General features: G+C 48.6%; 1 protein-coding gene across 6 annotated transcripts in view; it reads left to right on the forward strand.

Annotated features, from left to right (window-relative positions):
* The window catches only part of RANBP3 (RAN binding protein 3), a 324,639-nt gene that overhangs the window by 111,457 nt on the left and 188,668 nt on the right, over window positions 1–24,514 (forward strand). For all 6 annotated transcript variants that reach the window (XR_014971945.1, XR_014971946.1, XR_014971944.1 and 3 more), the window contains one exon: window positions 18,854–18,963. Coding sequence is in view for 3 of the 6 variants with exons in the window: in XM_085637083.1 (XP_085493209.1) it covers window positions 18,854–18,963 (110 nt within the window). In the remaining 3 variants the exon portion in view is untranslated. The remainder of the gene's footprint in view (window positions 1–18,853; window positions 18,964–24,514) is intronic.

Genomic DNA, 24,514 nt, shown 5'->3' on the forward strand with positions numbered 1-24,514 from the left:
CCCTTTGCGACTCCCTAGCCAATTTTTTTAGAGACAAAGTCACGGCCATTTTTTCAGCGTTCACTCACGTCCCCCCCGCAGTCACGATGAACCCTTCATCACATAGTTACACACCCAGCTTCTCGGTCTTTGAAGCTGCCACGGAGGAACAAGTCCATCGATTTGTTTCAAGTACTAGATCAGGATCACCTCTAGACCCCTGCCCTCCTGCCATCCTCAATCTCATCCCAGAAGTTGTCACTCCCGCCTTGACAACCATCTGCAACGCTATGTTTACGACGGGCATTTACCCGTCAGTCTGGAAGGAGGCTATCATTAAACCTCTTCTCAAAAAACCTACCCTCGATCCCCTCCTCCCCGCCAGCTACCGACCCATCGCATGTCTTCCTTTTCCTGCTAAAATTTTTGAAAAAATCATGAATGTACAACTATCAAAATTCATAGATAACAACCTACTGGACGATACCCAATTTGGGTTCAGACAGGGTCATGGCACAGAGACTGCACTATTAAAAGCTGCAGATGAAATAAGGATGACCATGGATAAGGGAGGAGCAGCTGTACTAATACTGTTGGATCTCTCTGCAGCCTTTGACACGGTCGATCATGTAATCCTGATCGACCGTGTCTCAGCCATAGGAATTCAAAACAAAGCTAAACAACTTCTTGTAGCCTTCCTTGCCGACCGCCCACAAACAGTAAAAATGGGCCAGTTCACCTCCCACACCTTCACCCTTCCATGTGGCGTCCCACAGGGCTCCTCGCTAAGTCCGACACTATTTAACATCTATGTTTCGGACTTAGCGAGGGTAATAAAATCTTATGGAATCGCCCTCACAACATACGCGGACGACACACAACTAGTGCTATCAGTACATAGGGACGGCTCATCGGTTGCTGCAAACTTTCAAGAGGGAATGCGGGCTATCAGTTCCTGGATGTCATCAAACTGTCTTAAATTGAATTCTGACAAAACAGAAGTGATGACATTCGGGAAACTGGAGCCTGCATGGTCCCCTCAATGGTGGCCACCTGAGATGGGAACTCCTCCGCAACCAGTAACTAAGGTCCGCAATCTTGGAGTTCTTTTTGATGATAAAATGACTTTTGGTCATCACGTCAACTCCGTGGTCTCCTCATCTTTTTTCATTTTGAAAAAGATCAAAAAATTACTGCCATACCTTCCCCTCTCAGCCGGCAGAACTCTAATCAGTACTTTGGTTTTCTCCAAAACGGATTATTGTAATGCCCTTCTTCTGAATGCCCAGGAAAAGGTCTTGAATAGACTGCAGCTAGTCCAAAATGCCTTGGCTAGAATTTTACTGGGAACTCCTAAGTTTTCATCTATTTCACCATATATTCGCCAGCTTCACTGGCTTCCAATCAGGAGCAGGACAAAATTTAAGGCACTATGCATTGCCTACAAGGCAGCCAATAACGTTGGCCCACAGTTCCTCAGAAGAGCTCTGTGTCCTCTTAATCATTCTAGAACACTTCGTTCCTCTTCGGCTTACTTATTCAAAGTCCCGCGAACGAAGAAGGCCAATTGGGGTGACAGGTGCTTTACAATCTCTGCAGCCAAACTTTGGAATACATTGCCCCTCTATATCAAAACTGCCCCTACCCTCATTAGCTTCAGGAAGCAACTAAAAACATGGCTCTTTTCACCATAATTCGCTTGCTGTAGTTGGTTCTGTGTCCCTAGCGCCGAGACGCCCCCGGGTATTTGCGCGCTTTAAAAATCACATAAACATAAACACATGCTTCGACAGAAAATGTTACTTGGCTTGTAAGCATCTGTTCATAGCGTGTAGTGCCGTAGATTCGCTTTCACCCACATTCCTCACCAGAAGCTTTTGAAGGTTGCAGATTTTTTTCTGCTAACTTGCTGACACGGCATGATGCGCATAGTTCTCAATGCAATGCTCATTCAGAACTCCATACATATTCTCACTCAGTGTGCTAAGATGGAGTCTGTGCCCACTCACATTATACACTAATAGTAGTCACATCGCTTCTCATGAATCAAGACTTATTTGCAGAAAAACAACTTGCACATGTCTGAGCCCAACAGTAGATGGTAGAAGTTACCCAAGCCTGTGAATCTATTGTACTACATAGGCAAACCGATGCTCACAGACTTAGTTCTATTTTCCTTTTCTTTACAGCAGATTAACGAACATTTGTTAGCGTGCTTCATTTGAGGAAAAACTATTTGCTGCCTCACAGGTTAAGAGTTACATACATCGAGGGAAAACGTATTTAACATTCAAAAAGTCTCTTTAAAGTGATTTCTCCCCAGTGCATGAATGTATTAACCTTTTGCACCCTGGTTCTCTTTTAATGCATTTTTTAAATCCTAATCAAAGAAAGCTCTATGGCATAAACATGTATGCAGATGAACAGGATATGATAGGCTTTTTATTATGATTGTTGGGGGAAAAGTGGGGCTTTGCCTCTAGTGAGACATGCCCCTCCCCAACCGTGGTACTACATAGTATATTGCGCACTCTAAAATATTTTATATATATATATATATATATATATATCAAGGCAGAGGATACTGCTGAAACGCGTCATAGTTGGTGATTGTGGTTGTTATTCCGGATAGACCTAGTTTCCATAGGAACTGCGTTTTTTGATGTGCCAATAACTTTGGCGCCGTTAAAAAAAAAATCTTCACGAAATTTTTGGAAGTAATGGGGCGGTCACGTCCGCTTTTGTCCTGAAAATTTCGAAGTGATCCGTCAAGCGGGGGCGCGAAAAAGGGAGGGTCCAAAAACGCTTTTTCTCCATGTTAATTTCGATATGACACTGTTGATACAGCTACAGCCCGAACTGTTGACTGGAATTACACCAAATTTGGCAAAAAGGTAGCTCTTGGTCCAGAGTGCACTCTTTTTGTTAAATGGTGTAAATCCATTCAGTAGTTCTGAGAAATGTAAAAATGTCTCAGATATACAACTGCCTGATAACTGATGCACTTGTCCTTGTTGTGCCCTGGGCTCCTGCCAATCAGGTGCCCAGGGCCTGTGTTACTTCCCTAAAAACTGCCTAACAGCCAAAACCCAATTGGCATCTCTGGTCACATGTCAGCCTCTGGTAAATGGTACCCTAGGTACCCAGGGCCTTGTGACCAGAGAAGGCCCCTAAGGGCAGCAGCACTTATTGTGCCACCCTTAGAGGCCCTGTACCCTGACACACACACACTGCCTTTGCAGACTGAGTGTCTTGGTGCAGAACAAAACAATGTCGACATGGCACACATCCCTGTGTGCCATACCCACAACACACACTGCCCTGGCATACGTCAGTCACCCCTCTAGCTGGGTGCCCTATGCCAGTGGTGTGGGCACAGGTGCATGAGCCCTGTGCCCCTACAGTACCCAGGTACATTCCTGGTCACTGTCAGTGCAGTGCTGCTATTAAGAGTATATGGTGCTGGGAGGTCGTCAACACAAACTCCACAGCACCATGATGGCTACACTGAAGACTGAAGTTTGGTATCAAACTTCTCAGCACAGTAAACCCACACTGATGCCAGTGTGGGATTTACTGTAAGATGCACGATAGCGGGCATCTTAGAGATGCCCCCTGAACCTAACCTACAATCCACGTCTTTTCTGAGGGGTTGCCTAGGCTGCCACACAGCAGACATGTTGCTGGACCCCTGGGTAGAAAGCCATCTGCCATCCTGGGCCTGCAACAATGCACATCCTGAGCGAGGTGCTGGGTCTTCTTCTGATGGATACATCTGCTTGTGGATTCCTCACCTTGTGAATATCCCGAGCGCCAGCAACATTCGGAAACTTTTGTAGCAGTCCACGCCGGTGAGGTCGAAGACTACGTCGCAGAGGCACGACTCCGCACGCGACTCCGCTGACGTCACCAGCTCCATAAGAAGACCTAGTCGGCGTGATGACGTCAGTTCCCTTTTTCCGCGCCGTCGACACCAACGGATTTCGGGAATCTCCATCTGTAGCTTCACTGTTACTTTGTATTTCTACTGGATTTCTCTGTCATTTTTTTTGTGAAAATGTCGACAAAGAAGTTGGGTTCAAGCCATGTCGCGAATGTGGAAAGCATCACGGATGCACAGGACGACTGCGTATGGTGCTTATCTTCGGACCATGATGTGGATGGATGCTCCTGCTGTCGCAAGATGAGCACCAAGGCTCTAAAGGAGAGAGAAGCGAAGCTTTTCATCACGAGGATGAAAAAAGAGAAGAGAGGTAGGAGAAAATCCAGGACGAGGTCAAGATCGAGGTCGAAGTCGACTTCGGGGCTTGCTTCAAGATGTAAGAAGCACAAAAAGAAGAGGAGACATTCTTCTCGACGTCACTCTGACAAGAGTACGGCTCCGAAGTCGAAGTCACCTTCCCGACGCCGTAAGGACTCTGTGTCTCCCTCGCCCGTTCCGGATTCACCTGTTGGTCCTTCTTCTCCAGTGGCTTCACCGGTTCATTCACCGGCTCCAGCTCCGGCGCCGGTTCCATCTCCGATGCCGGTTCCATCTCCGGCTTCGTCTCCTGCTCCGGTTGAGGAGCTTCCAGTACCGGGTGAGCCTTCGACCCCGCTAATTCCACCGTTGGCGCCGGTTGGCCCAAGTCCGGTGATGCCTGATCAGTACCCTGCGTTCCCTGGACCAGGTCAGGACCCCACGCATTATCTAAATGCAATGTACGGGGTATTTTCAAGAGCCATGTGCTCCATTGTTGCACCTTCGGGTCCGATGGGTCCAATGGCCTTCAGTTTGGGGGTGCCTCAAGCCTATCCACAGGCCCTCTTCATGCCATTTTTTCCGGCGACGCCGTCTTGGCATCTAACGGCGCCGAGGACATAGACGCCGCTCCCTTCTTCACCGGCGCCGTCTGATTCAAACACAGCGCCGCCGGTTGTAAGAATCCGGTCTAGGAGGGAGGCTCAAAGGGTGCTTGATGAGCAAAGGTACCTTTTGGAAGAGGCATAAGAAGGAGAGCTTGTGGAGTCTGATGACGTTTTTGAAGAACTAAAGGAGGCTAGTGGCTTGGATTTATCTCCTGAATGGGAAATTACTCCACCTTCTGATGAACCCTCAAAGGATGTGGCACCATATCATGCAGTCATAAGGAAGGCAGTTGAGCTGTTAGATCTGCAGTTGCCTTCATCTGAATTGAAGTCGAACATTTTGACAGAGGTGCTGCATTCTCCCACTACTGTTAGAGAACCATTGTTGCCCTTTAATGAGGCCATCATAGATCCTGTAATGGAATTGTGGAAGTGTGGCGTAAGCCTTTTTCTGCTCCCGCAGTTTCGAAAACAGTTGCCAGGAGGTATAGGGCAGCTCCGGGGGACCCTGAGTTTTTAACTTCTCATCCGTCGCCTGAGAGCCTGGTGGTTCAGGCTGCTTGTTCAGGGAAATCTAAAGGTGCTTTTCCCCAGGTTCCAAGTGACAGAGAGGCCAAGAATTTAGATCAATCGGCCAAAAAGGTTTTTTGATCGGCCAGCATGGCTCTTAAGTCTACGAATGCCACTTGCCTTTTGGGACGCTATATTCATGCGCTCATGTATTCTGCAAAACAATTATCTCCAAAACTGTCAGACGAGGATAGGGTTGGTTTTAACGAGGTCCTGGCGGATGCCCAGGCAGCAACGCGTCAGGTGATAGAGTGGACTGAACACAGCTGACTCAGTAGCAAGAGTCATGAGGTCTTCTGTTGCCACTAGGAGGAGTGCGTGGCTTAAGTCTTCAGAGTTTTCTCCTGATGTACAATCAACGCTGTTGGACTTGCCTTTTGATGGCTCTGGTCTCTTTGGCAAAAAGGCAGATGCTGCACTTGAACGTTTTAAAGAAAGCAAGGCTACGGCTAAGTCTTTGGGCCTTCAATCCCAGTCAAGGGGGTCGTTTAAAAGATATAGGGGTTTCGGAAGCGCAACCTTTCGTTCCTACAGGCAGACACAACAGCAGAGCTCTCTGTATAAGGGATACAGAGGCAGAATCAGGGGTCGCACACGTGGCTGTCAGCTCTCCTCTTCCTCAGCCCCTCCCACCACCGCAAAGCAGCCATCGATCCGCCATTCTGGATCATGCTGGTCCTGTGGGGGGCCGGCTTACCCATTTTCTACAAGATTGGGAATCTGTTACTACAGATCTTTGGGTTTTAGATCTTGTAGAAAATGGGTACGCCCTTCCCTTTCGGGAATTCCCTCCAAATTACCCTCCTTGTCAAGGGGCTTGCTCAGAGAACCACCGTCTTCTCCTACAGGAGGAAGTCCTGAAGTTACTACAGAAAGGTGCGATAGAGGTGGTTCCAGAGCAGGAGAGGGGTCAGGGATGCTACTCCCGGTATTTCCTGATTCCGAAAAAGGGCAGCAGATTGTGTCCGATATTGGACCTCAGGATCTTAAATCTTTATCTGAAGCAAGAGAAGTTCAAGATGCTCACCCTTGCGCAGGTCCTTCAGCCGCTGAATCAGGAGGACTGGATGGTGTCGATCGACTTGCAGGATGTGTATTTCCACATCCCCATCCTGAAGTCGCACAGGAAGTATCTCCGGTTTACAGTAGGATCGCAACATTATCAGTTTGCGGTCCTTCCGTTTGGTCTTACTACTGCACCCCGAGTCTTCACGAAGGTGATGGCAGTGGTGGCAGCCCATCTCAGAAGGTCGGGGATTTCAGTTTTCCCCTATCTGGACGACTGTCTGATCAAAGCGGAGTCGCCAGAAAAGGTGCTACTTCATCTGCAGGATACAACTCAGCTGTTGTACAAATTGGGTTTCTCGATAAACGTGCCCAAATCTCACTTGGTGCCCTCTCAGCGCAACCTGTTCATAGGGGCGGTACTGGACACTTCTGTGTGTCGAGCTTTCCCTCCTCCTCAAAGGATTCTCGACATACAGGAAATTATTCCTTTATTTTACAATGGAGCGGTCGTTCCAGTCCTGAAGGTCCTTCGCCTGCTCGGTCTGTTTGCTTCCTGCATTCTGTTGGTCAACCATGCACGCTGGCACATGAGGGCGCTCAAGTGGTGCCTCCGCAGGCACTGGTATCAGCACAAAGGAGATCTCAGGGAGTCTGTGAGGATCTCCAGAGAAGCTGCGGCGGATCTGTCTTGGTGGAGCGTGGAGGGCAATCTGTCCCAAGGAAAGCCCTTCCATCTACCTCCATCGGTGGCCGCAGTAATAACGGATGCATCCACTTTAGGGTGGGTTGCTTCACATCAACCTTCTGGAATTGCGGGCGATACGTTTGGCACTCAAGGCCTTCCTCCCTTCCCTTCGCGGTCAGTTGGTTCAAGTCCTGACGGACAACACTACCGCGATGTGGTATGTAAACAAGCAGGGAGGAGTGGGGGTCTCTTTATCTCTGCAGAGAGGCTCTGCGTCTATGGTCCTGGGCTCAGGACCATCAGATTTGTCTGATGGCAAATCATCTGGCCGGGGTGCTGAACGTACGTGCAGACAGTCTCAGTCGGCAGTTCTCCGCCGACCACGAGTGGAGGCTCCATCCGGAGGTGGTTCGTTAGGTCTTTCGGATGTGGGGAACCCCTCGGGTGGAGCTGTTTGCCACTCACGAGAACGCTCACTGCCCGTCATTCTGCAGTCTCCAGTATCCGATGCAGGGAGCGTTGGGGGCGCGTTTCAGTTGAGCTGGTGCTCACAGCTCCTTTACGCGTTTCCTCCCATACCCTTGATTCCTCGGGTTCTGAGGAAGATTCGCCAAAACCGGGCCCAAGTCATTTTGATCGCCCCGGATTGGCCAAGAAGGGTGTGGTATACAGATCTTCTCCACCTCTCCTCGTGCCCTCCGCTCCGTCTCCCTCTGAGGGCAGACCTCCTCTCGCAGTCGGAGGGGTAGGTTCTACACCCCCACCTCCAGAGCTTACACCTTCATGCCTGGAGATTGAACGGGGCAACCTGAATTCTTTTTCTCTCTCGCCTGATGTAGTAGATGTAATTTTGTCTGCCAGACGTCATTCCACCAAATCTATCTATTCCTATAGGTGGTCTAAATTTGTAATCTGGTGTGGAGAGAAGTCAGTTGATCCTTTGATGGCTCGCTTATCTGACATTCTGCAGTTTGCCCTTTCTCTTGCTCAACAAGGATTTCCTGTAGCTACTGTTAAGGGATACTTATCGGCTTTGTCGGCTTTCCTTTGCTTGCCAGATCAGCCGTCATTGTTCAAATCACCTATTGTTCTACGATTTCTTAAGGGCCTTACAAACAGGTTTCCTCCTACTCCCTTTATTGTGCCTCAATGGGACTTAAACCTTGTCTTAACTTATCTTATGGGTTCTCCCTTCGAGCCCTTTCACAAGTGTCCTTTGAGACTGTTGTCTTTTAAGACGGTTTGTTCGAGGCATATGAGCTGCAGATTGTACACTTAGCATAGGTCGCCATCTGGTGTTGGGCCCGGATGTTTGCAGTTTGTTTTTCTTCTTGGACCGTGCTTGGAAGTCACGAGTTTGGTGACTCCTCCTTCGGTCCGTACTGCGCATGGGCTTCGGCTCCATCCTCAGATTGTTTTTTTCCGCCATCGGGCTCGGATGTGATACTTCGTGCTCCGGCTTCGAACTTCTACGGTTCCAGCCTCGACGGAAAATCCTCGATTCTTCGAGTTCCTTCATCATCTTCATCTCTCGAAGCGGCACTTTTTCCATCCCGTACATCGACACCGGCCTTCGGGCCCTCCGCGACTCCGGTCCCGGCCGATGGAAAGGACTCCGTTTAAAAAGTGCCCAGAATGTGGGTCTAAATTTCCCCACACCGACCTCCATCAGGTGTGTAACCTTTGCCTCTCTCCGGAACACGAGGCTCGAGACTGCCCCGCCTGCAAGTCTTTTCGATCGAAGAAAACGATCCGAGATCGAAGGGCTCGACGCACCATGGCGCACTCATCCTCGACAGTTCCACCGGATATCTTCGGAGACGACGCCGAAGCTTCGGGGCAGACACACACCGAACTGGGAGAAGACATCGTCAGCGCTTCCGAGGCCGACGACTCCGACCTGGAGGACGTAACACCAGGACAGCGGGCCGTGAGTACAATGCCCCCTCCCAGCCCCGCACCAAAAACCAAAGAGACTCCGGTTACTCCCTCGCCTGCCGGCCTGGGCAAAACCAAAACCAAAGCCTCGATCACCCCACCTTCGGGCCCGGTGTCGAAGCACTCAAAGTCTCACGGCAGCTCGGGATCGAGCCAGCCGACGCCCGGTGCCGATAAACACCACTCGGCACCGAAGCCTGCAAAATCCAGCTCGACTCCGAAACCACCGGTGCCGAAGCCTGGACACTCGGCGCCGACCAAACACAAACAGAAATCGGTCGGCACCGACGCTCCGGCGCCGAAACAGCATTCGACGCCGAAACACACGGAGACCTCCAAAAAGCAAGGCGTACACAGAACATCGAAACCTCCGGTTCCGAAATCGCCGGTGCCGACAGACGACTCGGCGCCATTGGCTCTGTTTACACCAGACCCTTTACAAAAGACTTTGTCCAGAGATCCAAAGACTGGCCTTTTGACTGTGATTACTAAGAAGCGTCGCCTTGAGGCTCCGGCTCCTCCTCCTCCACCCAAAAAGAGGGACTCAGCTACTTCTCCCCTTAGAGTACCCTCCCCACTGCCACCCCCCCTCCCACCACCACCCCCTCCACCTTTACCTCACTACGATCCGGCCCCATCCCCAGATCCGGATGACGGAGACCCGGACAATGACCCAGGGGACGCCCCAATGGATCCCACTCCACCAGGGACCCCAGATCCATGGGAGGATTATAATAACCCTGATGTACCCAACGTACCTCAAGACGACCTATACCCATCAAGGCCGTCTCCTCCAGAGGACTCTTTAGGGTTTCACCATTTAGTGCAGAGAGCAGCACACTACTATGGGGTGGACATGCACACGGAACCAGTGGAAGAAGACTTCCTACTGGATACATTTGATTTACAAGATCGTTCCACTGCTATTTTACCCATGCTTAAGGGTGTCACCAAGCACGCTACAGAGGTATTCAAAGACCCTGTCAGAGCCAGAGTACTAAACCCTAGAATAGAGAAGAAGTACAAGGCGGCACCCACAGACCCTGCATACATCAAGGGCCCTGCTCCTCTAGATTCCCTAGTTGTCTCCACAGCTAGAAAGCGGGCTAACTCCCAATCCTCAGGAGATGCCCCACCACCAGACAAGGAATCTAAACTTCTGGACGCGTCTGGTAAACGCACCGCCTACCAGGCTGCAAACATGTGGCGCATTGCAAATACACAAGCACTGCTTGCGCGATATGATAGAGCACACTATGATGAATTAGAGGCTCTTATGCAGCACCTTCCAGAGAAATACAAACGCCAAGCTCATGACCTGATACAGGAGGGCAAACTAATCACAAACACCTCCATTAAGTGTGCCCTCGATGCAGCAGACACTGCTTCTAGAGCCATAAACACCAGTGTCCTGCTTCGCCACCATGCCTGGCTCAGGATATCAGGGTTCAAGCCTGAGGTCCAGACATCAATACTTAATCACACCTTTGACCAGCAAACACTCTTTGGCCCAAAGGTAGACGAAGCGCTCGAAAAAATGAAGAAAGATACAGACACAGCGAAGTCTATGGGAGCGCTCCAGACCCAAGCCTCTAAGCGTTCCTTTCGACGCTCGTCCTTTCGTGGCACAGGTAGAGGCTCCTCCACCGATAATGCCTCTACCTCCTACAAATCCCCTCCTCAAAATACCTTTTCAAAGGGCAACCAAAGAGGTGGCTACAGAGGCAACAACAATAAGGGCAGGGGCAAAACCAACAATACCCGTTCTACCACCCCACCCGCACAATGACTCCCCTTCGCTCCCCCCAGACCATTCCACTCCGGTCGGGGGCAGACTACAAGATTTTATCCACGTATGGGAGTCCATAACATCGGACAAATGGGTGACCCAAATCATTCGGTCAGGGTACTGCCTCGAGCTAACATCTACCCCACCCAATATCCCACCAAGGCACCGTCCAATGTCCCAAGAGCATTCCACACTGCTCAAACAAGAGGTACTCTCGCTCCTCCAGAAACACGCCATAGAGCAGGTACCCGACAATCAACGAAATCTAGGGGTCTACTCCCTATATTTCTTAATCCCAAAGAAAGACGAGACCCTCAGACCCATTCTGGATCTCCGGCCTCTAAATGCCTACATACATTCAGACCACTTTCACATGGTCACCTTACAACAAGTCCTCCCACTCCTCTGCCAGGGAGACTTTCTCACAACACTGGATCTGAAAGACGCGTACTTTCACATTCCAATACACCCCTCTCACAGAAAATACCTCAGGTTCGTGGTGGACGGGCAACATTATCAATTCAAGGTTCTCCCCTTCGGGGTCACCACTGCACCACGAGTGTTTACCAAATGCCTAGCAGTAGTAGCAGCACACCTCAGACGTCAACATGTTCACGTCTTCCCTTACTTAGACGACTGGCTCATAAAAGCCGCGTCCTACCACCAATGCGTGCAACATACAAACAGCACCATCCAACTGCTTCATCAGCTAGGCTTCACGGTGAACTACCAAAAGTCCCACCTCATACCATCTCACACAAAGCAATATCTCGGGGCCACCATAGACACCTCAAAAGGTATTGCCTATCCAAACTCAGCCAGAATCACAAGCATTCTAGCCTTACGCAAAATATTCCTTCCTCAACACTCTCTACCAGCAAGAGTGTTTATGAAGCTCATAGGGATGATGGCGTCTTGCATCTTCATAGTGCCCCATGCAAGACTCCACATGCGTCCACTTCAGGAGTGCCTAGCACAACAGTGGAACCAGGCCCAGGGTCAGCTGACGGATCTGGTGTTGGTGGACGGCCGCACACATCACTCTCTGCAGTGGTGGAACACCACAAACCTTTCCAAGGGACGGCCGTTCCTGGACCCGGTTCCCCAAGTGACTCTAACAGCGGACGCATCGCTCTCCGGCTGGGGAGCGCACCTCTTACACCTCACAATGCAAGGTCTATGGACGCCACAGCAAAAAACGCTCCACATCAACCATCTGGAGCTTTTGGCGATCTTTCTAGCCCTAAAATCTTTCCAAAAGCAGATTTCGGGCAAAGCAGTCCTCATTCGCACAGACAACATGACTGCGATGTATTATATACAGAAACAGGGGGGGACACACTCTCCCCAGCTCTCCCGCTTAGCCCAGAGCATATGGAGATGGGCAATTCCCCAAAACATTTTTCTCCTGGCACAACATGTTCCAGGCGTACAAAACACCATAGCAGATCTGCTCAGCAGACAGACTCAACAACTACACGAATGGGAACTGCATCCACAAGTTCTTCACCCATTCTTCCAACAGTGGGGGCATCCTCAAATAGACCTCTTCGCCACCCACGAAAACAAAAAATGCCCAAGCTTCGCCGCCAGATACCCACACCCATTGTCCAAGGGCAATGCGATATGGATGAACTGGTCAGGCAGATTTGCATACGCCTTTCCACCTCTCCCACTAATTCCATTAGTGGTCAGGAAACTACAACAGCACTCCCTCACACTCATTCTGGTAGCTCCGACGTGGGCCAGACAGCCGTGGTACACCACGCTACTACAACTATCAGTGGTACCACATCAAAAACTGCACCTTTCCCCATGCCTCCTAACCCAGAACCATGGAGAAATCAGGCACCCGGACCCAGCTCAGCTCAACCTGGCGATCTGGCTCCTGAAATCTTAGAATTCGGGTACCTTAACCTTCCCCCTGATTGCATGAACATCATCATGGAAGCCAGACGTCCTACCACTAGAGCATGCTATGCCGCAAAGTGGAAAAGATTTGTAATGTACTGCCGTAACAATACAATCAACCCTCTAGATGCATCCATACAACACATCATATGCTATCTGCTCCATCTTCACAAGTGTAACCTGGCGTATTCATCCATACGCCTACACCTAGCAGCGATCGCTGCCTATCTACAAAACAGACAGCATTTGTCACTCTTCAGAGTGCCCGCTATTAAAGCCTTCATGGAAGGCCTTAAACGAGTAATTCCTCCCAGGGCACCACCCTCCCCTGTATGGAATCTAAATTTGGTCCTTACACGACTAATGGGTCCGCCCTTCGAACCAATGCACAAATGTGAGCTACAATTTCTCACCTGGAAAACAGCTTTCCTTGTAGCTATCACTTCCCTTAGAAGGGTTGGTGAAATACAAGCGTTCACCATACAGGAACCTTACATACAAATGCATCACAGCAAGGTCATACTTCGAACTAATCCGAAGTTCCTGCCCAAAGTCATTACCCCCTTCCACCTCAATCAATCAGTGGAATTACCTGTCTTCTTTTCGCAACCCCAATCTGTTGCGGAAAGGGCCTTACACACACTAGATGTGAAAAGAGCGTTGCTATATTACATACAAAGAACGCAACCCTTCAGGAAGACCAAACAGTTGTTCGTTTCCTTTTCTCCACCACATAAAGGCAACCCCATCTCAAAATCAGGGATAGCTAGGTGGATTGTAAAATGCATACAAATTTGCTATCAGAAGGCAAAGAGAACATTATCTGTTCCCCCTAAAGCCCACTCTACAAGAAAGTTAGGGGCTTCTATGGCTTTTCTAGGGAATATACCCTTAGATGACATATGCAAGGCAGCCACATGGTCTACACCGCACACATTCACAAAACACTACTGTGTAGATGTGCATTCCCAGCAGCAAGCTAGGGTGGGCCAGGCTGTACTAAAAACACTCTTTCAAACAGCTGCAACGGATACCGGTGGTCGCCGCTAAGGTTGGGTACTGCTATATAATCTATGCTAAGTGTACAATCTGCAGCTCATATGCCTCGAACGGAATATGCTACTTACCAGTATGCATCTGTTCTTGGCATGTAGAGCTGCAGAGTTGTACACGCCCACCCGCCTCCCCGGCTACCTGTATCCGTTCCAGTCCATCTTATTTAGATACAACACACATGGGTTTCTCACTGTTATTACTACGCTCCATCATTTCCCTGTTGGCGAAAAACAATCTGAGGATGGAGCCGAAGCCCATGCGCAGTACGGACCGAAGGAGGAGTCACCAAACTCGTGACTTCCAAGCACGGTCCAAGAAGAAAAACAAACTGCAAACATCCGGGCCCAACACCAGATGGCGACCTATGCTAAGTGTACAACTCTGCAGCTCTACATGCCAAGAACAGATGCATACTGGTAAGTAGCATATTCCTTCTCATTGCAATCACCTCGGCAAGGAGGGTAAGTGAGCTTCAAGCTCTAAGTTCAAAACCCCCGTTTTTGACCATTCATGCTGAAAGAATGGTACTCAGGACCAGGGCTGCATTTCTGACTAAAGTGGTAACTCCCTTCCATCTGGGGCAGTCCATTACCCTTCCTACCTTCTATCCTCCCCCCGCACCCTTCCAGGGAGGAAGAGAGACTTCACCGCTTGGACCCTAAGAGGGCGGTGAGCTTCTACCTTGATAGGACAAAACACTTTCGACTTGATGAACAGCTCTTCGTGGGCTTTGTTGGCTGCAGGAAAGGCAGAGCGGTGCACAAGCGCACCCTTTCCAGATGGATTGTCTTGTGCATCAAGAGATGCTACTCTTTGGCTGGTAAGGAGCCTCCAGAGGGTTTAAGAGCCCATTCCACTAGAGCTAAGTCTTCCACTTCTGCTTTGTCTAGGGGTGTTCCTGTGGAGGACATTTGTAGGGCAGCAACTTGGGCCTCCCTCCACACTTTTGCAAAACATTATTGTTTAGACTCCGAGGTGAGGAGGGACGGACTTTTGCTCGTTCCATCCTTCAGGACTTTCTGGTTTAGAAGGGTAGACACCCTCCTCCGGGAGTGGGACTGCTGTGGGAATCTGTTCACAAGGTGAGGAATCCACTGGCAGATGTATCCATCAGAAGAACAAGTTACTTACCTTCGGTAACGCTTTTTCTGGTGGATACAGTATCTGCCTGTGGAGTCCACCCTTGTATACCTTCAGTATATGATGGTGTTTCAAAATGTATTTGTTACTATCAAAGGCAGTGTGTTATTTCTTTTGCCTTTCTATTTATTCTCCACACTGTGTGTTGCATTGTATATTATGTACTGTGTATGCTGTGTATATATTGCTGTCAGTCCGTCTGTGTGCCTCGAAGGCACGGAAAAAAGGGCGGAACTGACGTCATCACGCCAACTAGGTCTTCTTATGGAGCCGGTGACGTCGTCGGAGTCGTGCCTCTGTGACGTCGGCTTGGACCTCATCGGCGTGGACTGCTACAAAAGTTTCCGAATGTAGCTGGCGCAGGGGATATTCACAAGGTGAGGAATCCACAGGCAGATACTGTATCCACCAGAAAAAGCGTAACCGGAGGTAAGTAACTTGTTCTTCCCCAGGATGGGCAGGGGAAGCTTCAAGGGCATGCCGCCTTTGTGAGCTTCTCCAGGCCACTTGCTGTACTCAGCAACTGGCCCCTACCGGTTCTGACCCCCACTCTGGCGGTAAGATCGGCGGGAAAACCTAAGTGAGGAAAGGGGGAGTGCCAGCCTCTGCCAACCCCACCCCTCAGGTGGGGGAGGCGAGGTGGAGCACAACTCCAGGCTCTTTCCATCTTGAGGATGGGGAGCCCTACCCAATCAGGACTACGCTCCTGCCCCCCTCCCACAGGAGAGTGGCAGGATAGGGGGTGTACCCACCCCAGGGCAGGAACCCATTGGTCCCTGCCCTTTGCCTACCTGTAGCTCCCTTAGGTTCAGTATTTAGGGGTACCCTGAACCTTCCTTCCTCAGATCCAGATTCCGAAACAGCAAAGAAGATCAAGAAACAAGAAGACCTGCTATGCAGCTGCTAACAAGAGGAAGACCCCAACTGCTTTGGTCCCAGCCCTACCGGCCTGTCGACCCTCGAACCTGCTCCTGCTAAATCCCGGCATCTCCCGTGGCCAGCAACCTCACAAACCCCGGAGGACCTGGCTACCTTGTGACTCTAAGCATCTGGGACTCCCACGAGCAGTGGTATTTCTCAAAGCAAGTAACTGACCCCTGGCAGCAGCCAGGAACCGCGAACCCTGCACACTCTGCATCCACCAAGCCTGGCCTGTGCCGGAGTGAACAAAGACTCAGAGGACGTCCCCCCGGCGACTGTGACCCCGAATCCAGCACCGAAGGACCCACCTCGACGCTCCTGACGACGCCTGCAGCCTCAGAACCAGGGACCGCGACCAGCCGAGGGTAAGATTTCCCGACACCAAAAGGCACCCCTGCGGCCCCCTGTGCCCAACTCCTGGGTACCTACCTATCCTCCAATTACCCAACTTACCTCTCGAAGTGGTGGTCACACCTGAAGAATCTTCGTCCCCGAGCTTGTAGCCTTTGTTTGTTTTTGAGCTTCTCCATTGCAATCCATTGAGCGCCAGACGGCTCAAAAGCACCCCGCACCCAGCTGCCCGAGTGCCCCAGGCAGTGCAATCTCTACTCTACTCCCCCATTTGCCCTGAGCAAGTGACCAGGAGCCCAGCTCCCACAGCTGCGTGGCCTGCTAGGCAGCAGCCACCAACCAAGGGCCCCCTGCCTCTCATAGGATAACATTGGGCCTAACTCACTCTGCAGCCGGCTGCCCCTGTGCCACTGAGGGTGTAACAACTCTACTGTACTGACCTGACCCTGGGAGATCCCGGAGTCTATGCTCAGAACCTTAACTCCGCCAGTAGAGTGCTTACCCAAAAGCCAATAACTCTCTTTTCTTCCATAGGGTAACATTGACTGGTTTCACTTGAAAATTCTTCTAAGTGTGGATTTTCTAAACTTAAAAATATTCACCTAAAATCAACCGAGTAACGAAAACGAAATTACTCACCTGCTATCAGGAGAGATCCCAGTGCTGGATCTTGGTGCCCAGCACTGACCCTGAAAGGTAATTACTTACCGCTAACCCAATTTTCTTCAATAGGAAACCATTGACTGTTTTTCTTTGAAATCTCTTGAAAAATCGCACCAATTGTGAAAACGTAATTACTTAACTCTTTTAGATAGATGTCCCAGTGCTGAACCTAGGAGTCCAGCACTGGATTACAAAAGTAACGAGAACATACTTTACCTGCAACTTGAATTTCCTTCCATAGGATAACGTTGCCTGGTATGTGCTGAAAAAGTTTGTGTCGATTTTTGCAAACTTACAAATATTCGTTAAAAATCGCTTGTATAACCAAAACACATTCTTTCCATTGTTTACAGGTGGTGCCCCAGTGCTGGATCCAGGATCCAACACTGAGTTAGAAAAAGTAAAAATAACCCCATTTAAAAATTCCTCCCAAAGGATAACATTGGTGATTCCATGAGAAAAAGTTTCTAAGTGTCAACTTTTAAAATACCAAAATATTGCTTAAAAATCACTACTGTAACCAAAACGCTTTTACTCAACTGTTTACAGGAACTGTCCCAGGACTGAATCTAGGATCCAGTCTTGTGGTAAGAAAAGTAATTTGCATTTTACTAGAAATTCCCATTGAGCTCAATGTATAATTGTGTTTGAAATTGTGTTGCCTATTGCAACAACTGTATTTATTGCATCCAAAGTCTATTGCCTTTGAAAAGTAGTTATCTAAAGCCTCTCAATCTGAAAAAGTATATTTTGATACCTATTGTTGGTTCTAAAATAACACAACTATATATTTTTACACAAAAACCCTTGGCCTAGAGTTCAGTTCTTGAGTGTGTGAGACCATTTGCTGACTGAGTGTGTACAACAAATGCTTTACACTGCTCTCTGATACTGCCTTACTGCTTGACCAAGCTACCACTTTAGAGAGTAAGGTTATATCTAACTTTAGCCTCTGCCAAACCTCTGGGGACTGTGGACTCTGTGCACGCTGTACCTATTTGGGGACAGTATATACAGAGCCACTTTCTTACAAAAGTACAATAAAAAAGGTTAAAAAACAAGAAAAGGGGGCATGGTAGAAACTCCTTGATCCCTTAGGCCTGTTCAGGGGGTCCCCCAGGGACCCCCCAAAAAAGCATTTTTTTCACAGTCTTTCGGCTGGATTTGCGGTGGATCTGCGAATCCAGCTGAAATTATTTTATTTATTTTTTAAACTAAGCGCAGACTCCCATGCTTAGTTAACTTTAGGCTCCCGGGTGGGCCAGGTCCCGGGGCCAATTAGACATTAAGATGGGGGGTACCGCCACCTCCCCGGGCCTTATACTTTGAAATGCGGGTGGGCCCGCGCACCACCTGTTCACATCCTGCCACGAGGACCGCCACCTCCCTGGTGCTTTATCATAGTTAGAATGAGTGCTCACCCATGCAGCTCCCGGGACCACTACCTCTCCAGGTGATAATTTTTTGGAATGCGGGTGAGCGAGCGGATGTGTGTAGATCAATGAATCTGGACTGGGTGTGTAGGTTCTGGTATGGCTCTGTGAATGGGTGTGTGGGTGTGGCAGTGTGGTATAAATTATTCTATAGGGGTGTGAGTGGGTGCGTCAGAGATGCTCTGGATGTCATCACAGATGTCAATTGAGATGTCATTGGCCATGCCATGTGAGGTCATAAGCCGTGCATTGTGGGGGCTCGAGTTATAGTTAACTCAGCTAACTATAACGGCGGAATTTCTCTGGTTTTCTAGGAGTAAAATCTGACTCTAGCTATTACGTCCCTGTAACCTTTGTTTTTTGTTGTTGTGAAAATGTATATATTTGTTTATATATCAAATAACATTGTACTTTTGTTATTTTTGTATTCTGTACACTTTAGTATCGTCTACATGTTTGCATCACATAATAGAGCATGAATGTTGAAGAAGCATATTTAGTTGTATTGCCTGGCTCCGGTCATTCGGCTATCTGTAACTCTTTTGTTGTTTCTCACTCTAGTTCTCAGCAGTGGTACCAATGGTATAAATGTATCTCCTGACACCAGTGGAACAAGTTGCTTGTTAAATAACACAACTGTGTCAAGAAGTGTATTTGGTACTGAAGATAAGGTGAGTGTTCTGCGGATACGTTCTGACATGTTTGATGCCCGGTATAGTGGAGTTTATAATTTTTGGTAAACTTTTTTGTTTGTTTTTTTCTGGAAAAGTTACAGAATGGGAAAATCACCGCACATGTCTAGATATCAAGCAAATTTATATGGGCAAAATTAACATTTTGTTTTGCTGCTCTCATCCACTCTCAATCCCTTGCATCTAAATACATCAAAGTACAAAGACCTTAAAACCTGTTTTAGAGTGAATAAGTATACTGATGACAATCTGGAGGGCATGACTTTGTGACAGTAACGTCCCTATTCCATGTCCGATAGTGATGGATGGGTAAAAGGTGGAAACTGTACTAGATATTTTGCTAGTTTTAAGCATTTTTCAAACTGTATTTAAACTCTTTAAATACAGTTACTCCTGAAGTCAGTCATTGAATTGAGTTTATCACCTGTTGTGTGGTATTTACGAACCTTACTTTGAAGTACTGAGCTAGTTAAAGCAAGAATATGAAACCATGGTTCTCTAGTGGATCTTCATTATATCTTATAGGCACTGAATTTGTCCAGCCTACATGAGAACCAGGAGAACTTTTTACAAAATATATACTACTCATTTATTTAAACAGCCGTTTTTTTAAACAAAAATGTTAAAAACATTTTTTTCATATTTCTTTTACTGCGTTATTAGAAATACATCCATAAAACGCCCCAATTGCGCCCCCCCCCCCCAACTATGAGAAGGAGCACCCCACAGCATTCCACATTGTTAACCAATAACACAGAGGACTGAGACATACAGATCTACAGATTCGATATGCATAAAGTCTTCACTTCAATTCCAGTTCATTAACATGTAATTACCCTTCTTCAGGCTCCTCATGTTTTTAAAAACATTTAAAAAGGTTATTTGTAACTATGATCTTGTTTAGACGATACTGGCCACTTCAGAACGGTCCATTTATAGATGGATTGCTTGCTGCTCTGCTAAAAGATTTACAACAAAACCTTGTCTGGTAGGACCGCAGCACATTCAGTAATAAGTAAGGTGCGTCTGCTGCATTACTAAAGACTTATATACATAGCAGAAAGTTGTAAAGCAGCGACTCTGAGGTTTGTACATACTTTTAAAAGACATTGTTGTCTTGATAGATATTTCAAAGCAGATGCCCACGTGGTCAAGACTTCTCTTCAGAATCAGTTTTGTTAGTGCTATGTCGTTTTTTTCTATTTGCCTTTTCTTTGTATTTTAGGGCCGAGATGGCTATTCTGCTCCGTACTTATGACTAACAATGAAGGGCCCCAGGAGGAGAAGGGGTAGTTATTTACCTGTAATTCTAGTTCTCAAGAAGAATCTTTATTATAGTCGTAAGCAACCCTACTCCCTTACCTTGGTACCGGCAAAGTAATTAACCTCCGTTCTATCATGATTCTTAATTCCAGTAAAAAATAAAAATAAATAACTGGCTGAGGTGCCACTGACTGGGCATTTTTTGTGTACTGGTGGTGTGCTATTCCTCAAGGACTCAAAATCCTTTTCTCAACTAATTAGTACGCCACACTCTTCCTATTCTCTTTAATCAAGTAGGTGTGTGAAAGCAGTTTTCTTGTCACTATGCTCAACATAGTGAGTGTTTTCTAGAGTATTAATTCGTGTTTTGTTTTTTAAAGAAAATAGATGAAAATTGTCCAATTTAGGCTTTTAGAAGCTGTCAAAAATATTTTTTTATTTAAAAAAAAAAAAAAAACTATATATTTAAAAACATGGCTTGGAGACCCTGCGTGTTGATGGGACAAATAAGTGCTTAGGACTATATTGATGATTTCCTTGGCGGGGAACCAGCATTATCGATAAATAACTATTGTGTCCGAGGCATATGAGCTGCAGATTATACACTGTGCATAGATCGCCATCTGGTGTTGGGCCCAGATGTTTGCAGTTTGTTTTTCTTCTTGGACAATGTTTGGAAGTCACGAGTTCGGTGACCCCTCCTTCGGTCCGTACTGCGCATGGGCTTCGGCTCCATCCTCAGATTGTTTTTTTCCGCCATCGGGCTCGGATGTAATACTTCCTGCTCCGGCTTCGAACCTTTCCAGTTCGACCTTCGACGAAAAATCCTCGTCCATCGAGATTCTTCAGACGGAATCATCTTCTTTATCTCTCTCTTAGGCACTTCCTCGATTCCAGGCAGCGGCCTTCGGGCCTATCTCGACTCCGGTCTCGGCCGATGGAAAGGACTCCCTTTAAGAAGTGCCCAAAATGTGGGTCTAAATTTCCCCACACCGATCTACATCAGGTGTGCAACCTCTGCCTCTCTCCCGAACACGAGGCCCGAGACTGCCCCGCCTGCAAGTCTTTTCGATCGAAAAAGACTATTCGGGATCGACTAGCTCGACGCACCATGGCGCACTCATCGACCTCGGCTCCACCTGACATCTTCGGAGAAGACACCGGAGCTTCGGGACAGCAGCACACCGAACAGGAGGACAACATCGTCAGCGCTTCCGAGGCCGACGACTCCGACGTGGAGGAGATCACACCGGCGCAGAGGGTCGTGAGTACTTTACCCACTCCCGCGCCCATACCGAAAGAGACTCTGGTTACACCTTCGCCTCCGGGCCTAGGCAAAACCAAGCATACCGGTTCCATCACCCCACCTTCGGGCCCGGTGAAGAGGCATCACAAGTCTCCCGGCGGCTCGGGCTCGAGCCAGCCTACTAGCGGCGCCGAAAAACACCCTTCGGCACCGAAGAAAACCACACCAAGCTCCGTTCCGAAGCCATCGGTGTTGAAACCTGGCCCCTCGGTGCCGACCAAACATAAGTCCCTCGGCACCGACGCTCCCGTGCCGAAGCCTGCCTCGGCACCGAACAAAAAATCGGAGGCCCCGAAAAAGCATGGCACGGATAAACCGAAGAAGCCGTTGGCTCCGAAAACATCGGCACCGACAGATGAATCGGTGCCGGAGGAGCTATTCACGCCAGATCCTCGTCAAAAGACTTTAACAAAGGATCCAAAGACTGGACATTTGACTTTGTCTTCAAAGAAAAGACATTTAGACAAGCCAGCTCCTCCTCCACCGCCAAAACGGAAGGACTCTGCCACATCCCCATTCAGAGTACCCTCCCCACCACCTCCACCTCCCCCATCTCCGCCTCCACCTCCACCTTCTCCACCCCTGCCTCATCGCTCTCCAACCCCGTCTCCAGACCCTGATGACCAAGGGGATCCATACTATGATCCTACAGGACCCCACTCCTCCGGGAACACCAGACCCATGGGAGGATTATCACAATCCAGATGTGCCTCAGGATGATCTTTATCCATCCATGCCATCTCCACCAGAGGATTCCCTGGGGTTCCACCACTTGTTACAACGGGCGGCACATTATCATGGGGTGGAGTTACACAGTGATCCAGTTAAGGAAGACTTCCTACTTGACACTTTTGACATCGTAGATAAATCTACTGCCATATTACCCATGCTTAAAGGGGTGACCAAACATGCGGCAGAGGTTTTCAAAGACCCTGTCAGGGCTAGGGTCTTAAACCCTAGAATAGAGAAGAAATATAAGGCAGCCCCCACAGATCCTGCCTATATTAAAGGACCTGCTCCCTTAGACTCATTAGTGGTATCCACAGCTAGGAAGCGATCCAATTCTCAGTCATCGGGGGAGGCTCCACCACCCGATAAGGAGTCCAAGCTCTTAGATGCGTCTGGCAAACGCACTGCCTCGCAAGCTGCCAATATGTGGCGCATCGCCAACACACAAGCGCTGCTGGCACGGTACGACAGAGCGCACTATAACGAGCTGGAGGCTATCATGCAACATCTCCCAGAAAAATATAAAAATAAAGCTCATGAATTGATACAAGAGGGAAAGATCATTACCAACACCTCTATTAAATGTGCACTGGACGCAGCAGACACAGCTTCCAGGGCTATAACACCAGTGTTCTGCTTCGCCGCCACGCCTGGCTCAGAATCTCAGGCTTTAAGCCGGAGGGCAAAGCATCTATACTGAACCACCCTTTTGACCAACAACACTTATTTGGCCCAAAAGTAGACGAAGCCCTGGAAAAAATGAAGAAGGATACAGATACGGCAGACTACAAGACGTTTTTCAAACCTGGGAGACCATAACATCAGACAAATGGGTGACCCAAATTATTCGGTCAGGGTACTGTCTCAAACTAACATCTCCCCCCCCCCCCCCCCCCCAATATTCCACCCTGGCACCGTACAATGTCACAAGAACATACCACGCTGCTGAAACAAGAGGTAATCGCCCTCCTGCAAAAACAAGCTATAGAGAAAGTCCCCATCAATCAACAAAATTTAGGGTTCTACTCTCTGTACTTTCTGATACCAAAGAGAGACGAGACCCTGCGGCCCATTCTAGACCTCCGGCCTCTAAATGCATACATACATTCAGACCATTTTCACATGGTAACTCTCCAACAAGTTCTCCCACTCCTCTGCCAGGGCGACTTTCTCACTACACTGGACTTGAAAGCCACATACTTTCATATTCCAATACACCCTTCTCACAGAGAGTACCTCAGATTTGTAGTGGACGGGCAACATTATCAGTTCAAGGTTCTCCCCTTCGGGGTCACAACCGCACCAAGAGTGTTTACCAAATGCCTAGTAGTAGTGGCGGCACACCTCAGAAGACAACACATTCACGTCTTCCCTTACTTGGACGACTGGCTAATAAAAGCCGCGTCCTACAACCAGTGTGTGCAACATACAAACACTACCATCCAACTACTCCACCAGCTAGGTTTCACGGTGAACCACCAAAAGTCCCAGCTAATACCGTCTCACACAAAGCAATACCTCGGTGCCACTATAGACACCTCAAAAGCTATAGCCTATCCCAACTCAGCCAGAATCGCAAGCATACAAGCCTTGCGCCAAAGATTCATCCTTCAGCACTCTCTCCCAGCAAGAGTGTTTATGAAGCTAATAGGGATGATGGCATCTTGCATCTTCATAGTGCCTCATGCAAGACTCCACATGCGTCCACTCCAAGAGTGCCTAGCACGCCAATGGAACCAGGCCCAGGGACAGCTGACGGATCTGGTGTTGGTGGACGGTCGCACCCATCGCTCTCTGCAGTGGTGGAACACCACAAACCTTTCCAAAGGGCGACCGTTCCTGGACCCGGTTCCTCAGGTAATTCTAACAACGGACGCATCGCTCTCCGGCTGGGGAGCGCACCTATTACACCTCACAGTGCAAGGTATATGGACGCCACAACAAAAGTTACTCCACATCAACCATCTGGAGTTATTGGCGATCTTTCTAGCCCTGAAATCGTTTCAGAAACCAATCTCAGCCAAAGCAGTCCTCATTCGCACAGACCATATGACTGCAATGTACTACATTCAAAAACAGGGTGGGACACTCTCCACAGCTCTCTCGGTTAGCACAGAGCATATGGAGATGGGCAATCCCACAAAAAATCTTTCTCCTGGCACAACACGTCCCAGGGATACAAAACACCATGGCAGATCTGCTCAGCAGACAAACGCAGCAAATGCACGAATG

Source organism: Triturus cristatus, chromosome 12 (assembly GCF_964204655.1).
Source record: "Triturus cristatus chromosome 12, aTriCri1.1, whole genome shotgun sequence".
Classification (NCBI taxonomy): Eukaryota; Metazoa; Chordata; class Amphibia; order Caudata; family Salamandridae; genus Triturus; species Triturus cristatus.